Source organism: Plasmodium cynomolgi, chromosome 4, assembly GCF_000321355.1.
Source record: "Plasmodium cynomolgi strain B DNA, chromosome 4, whole genome shotgun sequence".
NCBI classification, from domain to species: domain Eukaryota; phylum Apicomplexa; class Aconoidasida; order Haemosporida; family Plasmodiidae; genus Plasmodium; species Plasmodium cynomolgi.
In genome coordinates, this window is record NC_020408.1 from 227,685 (window position 1) to 237,981 (window position 10,297).

Here is a 10,297-nt window from a genome sequence, read left to right on the forward strand (position 1 = left end):
AAAAAAAAAAAAGATAAAAAAAAGTACATCTAAATATGTGTGCATAATTATGAACTCACCTATACGCACAGTTATGTTTCCCTCCGTGGACACACGCAAGTTCGATCTGCACACAGGATTAATCTAAGCCCTGCCGAGGAAGTACACTCCCCTCCATTTCGCGTAAGCACTTGTCCGTATGTCTCTCTCTCTCTATGTGTGTGCTTATTTGTGAACCCTGCCAATGCATGGTAAAAGGAGAATGCCCGCACACTTTTGCATTTATTGGAGAGAAAAATTAAGAAGCTCCTTCCGAGTTTCATCGCAGAAAGGTCTACATTACTTACAAGACAAACGTGCATGCGCGCAGTGAAACGACTTCGCCTTTTTTTCTTCTCCCCCAAATTACCGCCATCAATTGCGTAACATGATTGACTCGTGCCCAAGTAGCGCTTTAAACGAGTTCCGCTTAAGTGAAGAGCAGATCATCGAAAATTTCACGCGCAACCGAAATGGTTCGAAGCAGGACGCGCCACAGTTGTTGTGTGCCCCCAAGAGGGACGATGATCCCCTGAATGAATACCCTTACCCGCGCCCACCTGACGAGGTGGAAAAACGCAGAATGCCAGTCCTTGCACCTGGCAGAGGTCTTCCCCCTGCGGATCGCGTCACACTTAACTGCAACAATTTCGGTAATGGGCCACAAACCAGTACATTCGCTTCCCCACACACATGCGCTGCATACATGCCTTCCTCGTTACGTCAGCCGAATCAGAAAAGGCAAAAAAAAAAAAAAAAAATTAAAAATAAAATAAAATAAATTTTCAAAATAACCCCCTCGTTTTCTTCATCAGATGACCCCCGCGGGACGGACTACCCCGTTGAAAGCCTGCTACGCAAAATAAGGAACTTGGAAAATGAAAAAAAATACCTACTGAAGTCTTTGGAGAATAAAAAAAACGTGGAATTGGAGTATAGGAAGGCGCTCGAGACACAGGTAAAAAGACACAGCAAGCGGTTGGTCCCAGGCGGGTTGATTACTCCGCCAAACGGTGGCACCATTTGGGAAGACCCTCCCTATGTGCAGCCAAGCAAGTGAATCACCCCAATGGGGTATATCACAAATGAATTGTACGAGCCGCGAACACACTGAATGTGCCGCCTCCCTTCCCCCTTTACACACAAAACCCTGCAGGCCGCATTCGTCAGCGCAGAGAATAAAAAGTCCCAGTTCTACGAAAACGAATGGCTGCACATGAAGTCGCAAGAGCACTCGTTCATGTAAGGGAGTTGAATGGAGGAGAGAAATTAACAGACTGAGAGACTTCCTCTATGCCCCCAGTTCTTGCTCTTCCGCTTTGCAATTTGCGATTGAAAATTATTTGTTCACCATGGTCGTATGCGATACGTGATGGGTGGCAAGTTGCTCCTCTGCACAAATCTATATCTCCCCATGGACTCCTCCTTTCCCATTTCGAAGGACTTCCGGGAGAGCCCCCCTGAGGCAGACGCTGGAGTTGTTTTACGAAGATGATGACCTGTACAAGGTGAGAGCAAAAAGGAAAAACTGAAAATGGATCAAGGGAGAGAGATGCAAAAACGAACAGTGAATAATACCCCCATTCTCTCCACTTCCACCACATGCAGAAATTGGGAAGCCTCACCAGCACCCAGGAAATCTTCATCGCTAACTTGATCGAGGACCATAAGGACTTGGCGCGGGAAAGGAATTCCATTTCGAGGAAGTACCAGGAGGCCGTGGTAAGCTTGCCTGTGCAGAGGGGAGGTTCCCTAGATAAGCACACCGAACCCATGTCACGTCTGTTCCCCTTTGGTGGACGTGCAACAGCTGAGTGACGACCTACCCCCTTCCTGCAGGACGCCAACTTCCAACTCTATCAACAGAACGAAATGCTCAAAGCGCAAAATATAAACCTCGTGGAAAGGAACAAAGACGCGATAGATCACCAAATGGTAAGTGTTCAAAGGGGATGATGGAGCACAAAAATTTGAAAATGTCTCCTCTTTTGTGTTAAAAGGCATATACACACCTGACGCAAATTGATTCCTTCCCTTTTTTTACCCCTTCCACTATCCTAACAGGAAAAAAACTTAGTCGCGCTGAATACCTCGCTCATTCATGTCCAGAAGGAGAACATCCAACTCAAGGGTGAGTTCCCATTTGGCTAAGTCACCAATTGGTCTTTCTATAACAATGCTGATTCACTCCATCTAGTTGGTTAACTGACCTAACCATGTGCAGATCCACACCGATGCAATGCATAAAACGTTTCGCTACCATTACCCTCCTCGCAGAAACAGTAGACCAATACACACAGCTCATCGAGAACATAGAAAAATGCTCCGAAGTAAATACAGAGAAGTCCCTAGTAGGGCTAATCACTTAGTGCACCTTCTTCGCTTAAGTGCGCCCGACACTCCCTTTAGTTTCTCCTTCCTGCCTCATCAGGTGAATTCCATCAAGGAGGAGTTGAACAAGTTTAAAAAATATTTGCAAATATGAAATGGAATGGGTGTGCGCAGAGGAGGTTCCAAGAAGGTGTGTGTTTGTGTCGGTGTCGCCTCGATGGCAAAAAAAAAAAAAAAACTCTCGCAATGTAGCAAAGTAGAAAAGTAGCGATGTAGCAAAATGGCAAAATAGCAAAATAGCAACCTAGCGCAGTAGCGTAGTAGCCCAGTTAACTGTTTATCCGTTTACCTGTGCAAAAGAAAGCTACCCATTTTTGGAGACCCACAACACTTGGAGGATCTAACCACGGATGATCCTTCTCCTTCTTTTGACTTCATCCCTTTCACCAATTTGGCTAGCTTGTTAATTATTACCCTCTTGTTTTTGTGTGTCCGTAGTCGTAGTCGTAGTCACTCTTCTATACTGCGTTGCCACTTTTCATATCGACGTGTCTTTTTCATTTTTTAATAAATTCGTTTAGCCGAACCGGGGCACGCCCATGTAAGCTGCTGCCCCACAGGACTGAACACACGTGATGCAGTTGCATCTCCCAAACCGATGTGCTTTTCAATTAATATTTAATAGGTTCCCGCCAACTGTGGATCCACCACCCCTTACGTTGGGATTTACACTTCGTACCCATTCGACGATGTAAAGATGCGGTAGCCGTAGCCCCGTTTAATCGCTTCTCCCCTGTCGATTTGTTCACCCCCATTTGGTCAGCATCCCAGTCATGGCTACACACAACCAAGCGCCGCTTTGTCCAGCCCCCCAAAAGGGGCAACGTCGTGCCGCGTTAACGTGCCTCCTTAATGTGCAATAAACGTATAAGCACATGAGGGAACACCTACGCTGTCCACGTTGATGAGAGTACCTCCTCTCCTTTTAAATGAAACGTTGAATGGCTACCCCGCATTTGAAATGGGGTTCCCCGGCGGAGCAAATGTACGCAACGTCTTGTCCCTCTTAAAGAGGCACGCAGCATTTGTGCACCTATTGAGGAGAGAGTCGCCGATGACCTTCCCTCATACGGTTTGGTTTAAAAAAAAAAAAAAGGTTCATCAGTTGGGGGGTGGAGACTTCAGCGCACAGACATGTATGTGTGTGTATACACTTTAGACTGCTTTCCGCGCGGAAGGCAGGAAAAAAAAAAAAATGGTTAATAAGGAAGACCATTTGGTGAGGGGCAGGGAAACGCAAAGGGGCGCATCAAACAAAGCAGGCGTGACAAACGGGGGGAAGCGCACAAAAAGGGGGCCCTCGTCCGTAGGATCCACCCACTTCGCCACCGCCGCTTCTCCAACGCCACTTCTCCAACGCCGCTTCGCCACCTCCGCTTCGCCACCTCCACTTCGCCACCTCCGCTTCGCCACCTCCACTTCGCCACCTCCACTTCGCCACCTCCACTTCGCCACTTCCACTTCTCCCCTACACCATGTCGGCGAAGCAGTAATGAATGAGCGCCTCCCGCGCGTTCTGTATACGCGTGAAGGGGTTGGGGTCCAACAGCTTCAGGCACAAGTCGAGCACATCGGGGTGGTCGTGCCAAATGAACGGGTCGAAGTTGAGCTTAGTATGAATTAAAATCTTCTTCTTCAGAGGAACAGGCATATCATTACTTATCTGAAATGGGAAACGACCATCCATGAGAGCATACAAAATGACACCACAAGCCCATACGTCGTTAGCTGTGGATATGATCCCATCTAAAGATTCAGGAGACATGTAGGGGGCCGTTCCACATATGACTTCGGATCTTCTGTTAGGACTAAACTTACTTGACATGACTCTCTCCATCATGTCCATGTCGATTAAGCAGAGATCGCTGTAGGAGTTGTTTCTCTCCTTTTTTCTCCTCTTCTTTGTAATATAATTTTTTGTAAGCTCCCTAAACGTTGAGCATCTAGTTCCTTCGTTCTTTTGAAACCTCAATAGGGAAATATTTTTCTGTCCTTTTCTTCCTGACTTGTATCTCTTCATAAGGAGAGGGACTTGCATGTAGTTCCCTTCGTGGCTCATTCGATCGAAAGTGTTGTGTTGCCCCATTTTCACTGTACAGTAGTCTTCCCTATCACAGCAATGGGAATGAAAAGAGTTCACCGTTATAGAGGGCTGTTTGGAGCTGTCCAACGAACCTTCGTATGAGCTGGAAAGCTTCGAGTAAGCGGACAACACTGTCGATGCGCGTCTGGCCACTCGCTCCAACGAGGTGCGCCCGGGGACCCCATTGGAGAAGCCCCCATTGGAGAGGCCCCCATTGGAGAAGCCCCCATTGGAGAGGCCCCCGTTGGAGAAGCCCCCATTGGAGAGTGCCCCATTGGAGAAGCCCCCATTGGAGAGAATCCCACTTGAGCAGACCCCACTGGAGAAGACCCCACTTGAGCAGACCCCACTTGAGAAGCCCCCACTGGAGGAGGTCCCCCGGGAGGAGAATATCCCATGGGAGGATGCGCCGTTCGAGTAGGCCCCACTGGAGAGGAGGTGACTGGAGAGGAGGTGACTGGAGAGGAGATCACTGGGGAGGGACTCCCCGGAGGTGGCTCCACCTGGGATTGCCTCACAGGGGAGTCTTCTCTCCAAGGCGCCCTCGGAATTGGCTCCCCCTGGGAGCACGCCAACCCGAGCAAGGCGATTAACCCGGACACCCCCGCGGACATGATCTGGGCGATCAGGGCGATCTGGGCGATCTGGGCGATACACACCATCTGGGCGATCTGCACGATATACACCACCTACACCATCTGCACTTCCAACGCCCGTGCCGCTCCTCTGCACACCTCGCAGTGCGCACGAGCCAAACTCCTCACACTCGTAGTCCCTCTTCCGCTTCCTCTTAAACATAATATTCTCCAGCTTTATGTCCCTATGGATGATGTTGTTCGAGTGCAGGAAGTCCAACCCTAGCAGAAGATTCTTCATGATATATTTAATCTCGTGAATCTCCAGCGAGCCAGGAACGAGGGACATGAAATAGTCCAGTAAAGTACACCCTTCACAATACTCCATTACGATGAAGTAGTAATTGTCTTTATCAAAAACGTCATATATAGGAATTACATTCCTGTGTCGATTTTGTTTTAAAAATAAATACTTCTGCATGAACTTATTCATGTGATGATCATCCCTCTCTTCTCTCACAATCACCTTCATTGCATAGGTCTTCTTGTTAAGTACGTTCATGCATTTATACACTTGGGATTTTTCTCCACAGTATATCAGCCCCACGATACAGTAGATCTTATTGTAGTACGTACACTTGGGATGCATGCACATGGAGGAACTCAATTCACATGGGGTCATCGTCCAATTGGGAACACCCTCCTCGTGGGGCTTGGCTCTTCCGTCTTTATTGCTTCCTTCCTTCATTCGGATTGGCTTCCCCTTTTCGCAGTCATCCTCCTCGACCTCTTCACTCTGGTACACACTTATCACGTACTCGATTGCTCTCCCTTGAACGCAATTTTTATCCTCTGAACTGTCATGGGATGATAAGCAACTTTTTTGACGCCTTTCCAGACTTGTCTCCTCCCCGTTTTTGGAGCCCAGTTTTTTTTTCTTGTTCCCTCTAGTTTGGTTGATCCCTTCGTCTTCCTCATCTTCGAATAGAGAGAAGAATGGTCCTTGATCCTCCTTTCCCGCTTCGTTTTTCTCCCTCCCCTCGACAGAATCCCTCGTCGCGTTGTGCCTCAAGCCACTCCTACGCTCCCTGCACTTCCTATTCGCCATGTGTCTACGACCCCTATTCGCGACGCGCCCCTTATTCGCCGCCACTCTCGTCTTCCTTTTCCTCTCCTTCCTCACGTTCAACCTCTCCCGCTTCCTCTCACTGCAAAAAAAGGCCCTACCCCTTTTTCCCACTGTGATAGCGTTTGCTAAATGCCCCTCGCACAGCGACTTCATCCTACCAGCACGGGGTTCTTCCGCATCACCTACAAGAGTATCCCTCCCGGTGCGCCCCCAATGTGGATCACCGACTGGGGAGAAACGCATTTGGTTCTTCTCTCCAGAAACCCTTTCGCTGAATCTACTTTGGCTGATCTTCTTCGACTCTTTCTCTGCCGCTAACTGGAGAGCCCCGTTTTGAGTTACCCCACACCCATGATAGCTAAACAAGGTGGGACAACAACGATCGTTGGAGCTCCCATTTGTGTGCCTACTTTCACCACGCTTCGTCCACGAGCGGGGGGGAGGAAAATGACCCTCAGTTTCCTCCCCACGAGAGGAAACTCTGCCGCATGTGCTCTCCGCTTCGTTTTTCTCCTTCTCCTTATTCTTCTTCACCTTCTTCTTAGTCTCCTGCTTATTCCTCTCCTTCTTCTTATTCTCCTTCTTCTTATTCTTCTCCTTCTTCTCCTTCCCCTTCTTCCCCTCCTCTTCCAACTGTCTCCTCTCCACCTTCCTCACAAATCCTTTTTCCCCGCTTGACCCCACAACCTTGGTGGTAATCTCCCCCCCCCTGCAGAGGCACCTCTTGCCCCTTCCCCTACTGCACCTCGACCTACAGCGCGCACCTGAACCAGAGTTAGCCCCAACGCATGTTAACACCTTGTCTAAACTTCTATACTTTTTTAAGATGGAAAAATTAAAATCGTCATTTTCTAAAATAGGGACAGATGATGAACCCTGGTTTGTTTTGCGGCATGCCAACGAGAGACACGTCTTTGCCTTTGCTTGCAGTTGGATGGTCCTTCCTCGGTTTACTCCACCACTAGGGATGTTATCAAGTGAGGAATCTACTACCACTTCACCGTCACCATTACGAGACACATTCCTGTGCCAATCACTTGGAACTCCCTCCTTCGATTCCCTGTCGGATGGGGTGGACGGATCCACAAACTCACTGTAGCAGAAAATGGATTTCTTCTTTGTAATTCTCATTAACTTCAATTTGTTGTAAAAGCTAACCGTCCCAAGTTTTTTATTTTTTTCCCTTCCTTGTTCTCCCCCTTTTTTGTGACTCCATTTGTAGAAGTAGCTCGCATCGTTATATGATCGCCCCAATGGTTCACCCTCCCCTGCTGGGCCTCTACTCTTCGCCCTCCCTCGTGACTTCACCATCTCCTCACTTCGCCTTATACACTGAGCGACATTACCTGCACTGGCGTTTTTCCCCCTACTGCGGAATTCGCTCGTCGTCAATTTTTTGCAGGAGGGAAGCATCGAGTCGCTGTGGGCCTTTTTCGACTCGTTCATATTTCCACGTAGCATTTTTCCTTCCACGTGTAAAAATATATGTCCTTTCTCTTCACAGGAAGACGCACCCTTCTCCTGTAGGGGGTACTTCTGAACAGCGGTGCTACCTGTGTGTGTGTCTTTTTGTTCACCACTTGCTCCCCTTCTTACTTCACCTTCGGTGTGCAATTCCTGTGAACCCTTCTTTTCGCTTCCCATTTCGTTCCTCTCTTTGGTCTTTAAAACGGCCGCATGCTCTCCATAACTAATCGAATCGCTTCCTACACGTGTGTCCTTGTTACGCACACAGAATCTGCAGTTGGGACATTCTTCACCTTTCCGATCGTTCGTGGCTGCGTCACGGGAGGGAGAGGAGATACAACTCTTCACAAGTCCATCATCACTCCAGGGGACTGCACTGCCATCTGAATTGAACGATCCGTTACTGGAATTTTTAATGGAATATTTGAACAGCTTGCCGAGGTTCCTATCCACCTGCGGGGGGTCAACATTAGTGTCTGCTGCTTGTCCGAGGCAATAACTGGGGGATGTTTCCTCCGAAGATTCTTTCCCTTTTCTGCTTCGCGTAGTGGCGCCCCCGTCGCGATGGCTCTTCATGCCATATGTTTGGCTTCCATTCGGTTGACCGGCTAGACTTCCATTCGGTTGACCGGCTAGACTTCCATTCGGTTGACCTGCTAGACTTCCATTCGGTTGACCTGCTAGACTTCCATTCGGTTGACCTGCTAGACTTCCATTCGGTTGACCTGCTAGACTTCCATTCGTTCGACCTGATAGACTTCCATCCGTGCCTCCTGCCTGGCTCCCATTCGAGTCGCCCCCCTGGCTTCTGCCCCTGCCGCTGCCCAAGCGGCTACTCACGACTCTATTGCCAAGACGCTCTTTCAGGAAACAATTTATGAGGGCACTCTCCGCAGGAGGGTCTCTCCTCGCCACGTCGGCGATGCGCGACTGACCCGCTTTGGCTCCTCCCCCATTAGCTCCGCCTCCTTTCCCTCCTCTTGCGCCATTTTTAACGGCGTAGTTACTGCTCTTTCCTGGCACCTCCTCCTTATACAATTTACACGATTCTGCATCTTCACTCGAGGCAACTTGGCATATTTTGCTAGTGGACGAAGCGCTGCTGTTTTCCTGTGACGACCTGCATCCTTTCTTTAGCAGCCTTTTCCAGATTAGGGAATTCAAGCTGCACTTAACTGTGTACTGCTCTTCATCTGCTGGTAGCCCAATCAGACCTGCGGCAGAAGTAGCGTCCACGCTCCCTGGTCGCTCATTCTTATTTATCAAATTGTTGTACTTGTAGAAGCTAATCAGGTTGGTTTTTTCCTTCCCTTTTGTGTTTCCACCTGGGGGGGCATTATCTTGGCCGCATACTTTCTTGTTGGCAATAAAAAGCCCAGTCGACGGATTCGTATCCTCAACTGGGTCATTACAATATCTTAGGAACTCTGCACTAGTTCTTGTCTCGTCTAATTTACCAACTCTATCACAGGTCTCCACGTGTTTTAATCTCATAGATGAATTATTCACGCAGTCATTGCAGGGGATTCGATTCAATTCCTCATCCTCCTTCGAGGACGAGTGGTCCAAGTGGCGACAATTCCGATTGCAGCAGATCCCCTCACCACAGTTACGTGTATTCATCGTATGCTTTAATAACTGCAAATATTTGTTTTTCATGTTTTTTTTCTTAATTGCTTCCTTCGTACCACTTCCGTGGTCCATACGCCTGCCTGCGCATGTCTTGTGTTCGTCAATACTGGCGGAAATAATTTTGAGGTTCTTCACCGATTCATACTTATCCATTTGGGAGTTCGGCGAATAGTGGCTCCGGTGGGGCGAAGTGTGCGCGATTGGGGGTGCGCGATTGGGGGTGCGCGATTGGGGGTGCGCGATTGGGGGTGCGCGATTGGGGGTGTGCGACTAGAGGTGCGCTGTTCTACTGGGAGATAGTTTTATACGATTGGACGTGCGTAGTGGGCTTCTCTCGGTGTGCAGCCTGCCACCACGCGAATAACGTCCTCAAAATGAAAGCTAGGTGAAACGAAGCAGACGAGGGAAAAAAAAAAGGGAAAACGAATAAACACAACAGCAGACAATGTGTGACTAACCGTTAGGCCACACTGTGTGCAATTGATCTCAGGGTAGACTACCAAACTAGAAGGACTCAGTGTTGTTGTCCTCCTTTTTATGGCAATCTCGACACAAAATTATTCCTGCACGGAAGGCTTCTCACTAAGGTAGGCATAAAAAAAAAATACATTTAACTTAAGGTACTCGCTGGTGTGTACCTCAGCCTTTTCTTCCCTGGACGGGCGTGCTTTCAACAGGTTGGAAGCGATTACTAGGGACACGCAAGTCTGCAGTTGTATGCAATTGCGTGTAGATGCACGTAGACGTATGTACCTTTGCGTCGGTTTGTCCTAACGTTTAGAGGCGAATACGCTCGCATGCGCGTAACCGCGAGTTCAACTCAATCCATATTCCTCAATCTATGCCCAGTGGAAAAAAGTGTGCAGTTCGCACGTGGGAAGACACTTGAAGCGAAGGGGCTGAACTTAACGGACGCGGTGACAGGCAGGCAGCCACGGCATGCACATAAATAAAAAGTTAAAAAACAAAATATGCAATTTTATAATTAATTACAAAAAAAAA

General features: G+C 48.5%; 2 protein-coding genes across 2 annotated transcripts; one reads left to right on the forward strand and one right to left on the reverse strand.

Annotated features, from left to right (window-relative positions):
- Position 1: 1 nt before the first annotated feature.
- Positions 2 to 2,503, forward strand: PCYB_041550 (hypothetical protein; the record flags this gene model as incomplete). Its single annotated transcript, XM_004225306.1, has 9 exons — positions 2 to 671; positions 834 to 976; positions 1,175 to 1,260; positions 1,460 to 1,526; positions 1,627 to 1,740; positions 1,858 to 1,953; positions 2,083 to 2,149; positions 2,296 to 2,369; positions 2,450 to 2,503. The coding sequence occupies exons 1-9, from the start codon at positions 407 to 409 to the stop codon at positions 2,501 to 2,503; spliced, it is 966 nt and encodes a 321-aa protein (XP_004225354.1). The 5' UTR covers positions 2 to 406.
- Positions 2,504 to 3,877: 1,374 nt separating this feature from the next.
- On the reverse strand, positions 3,878 to 9,448 carry PCYB_041560 (calcium-dependent protein kinase 4; the record flags this gene model as incomplete). Its single annotated transcript, XM_004225307.1, has 6 exons — positions 8,012 to 9,448; positions 7,903 to 7,974; positions 6,667 to 7,657; positions 6,535 to 6,554; positions 5,186 to 6,175; positions 3,878 to 4,423 (listed from the first exon to the last, which is right to left on the reverse strand). The coding sequence occupies exons 5-6, from the start codon at positions 6,173 to 6,175 to the stop codon at positions 3,878 to 3,880; spliced, it is 1,536 nt and encodes a 511-aa protein (XP_004225355.1). The 5' UTR covers positions 6,535 to 6,554; positions 6,667 to 7,657; positions 7,903 to 7,974; positions 8,012 to 9,448.
- Positions 9,449 to 10,297: the final 849 nt, after the last annotated feature.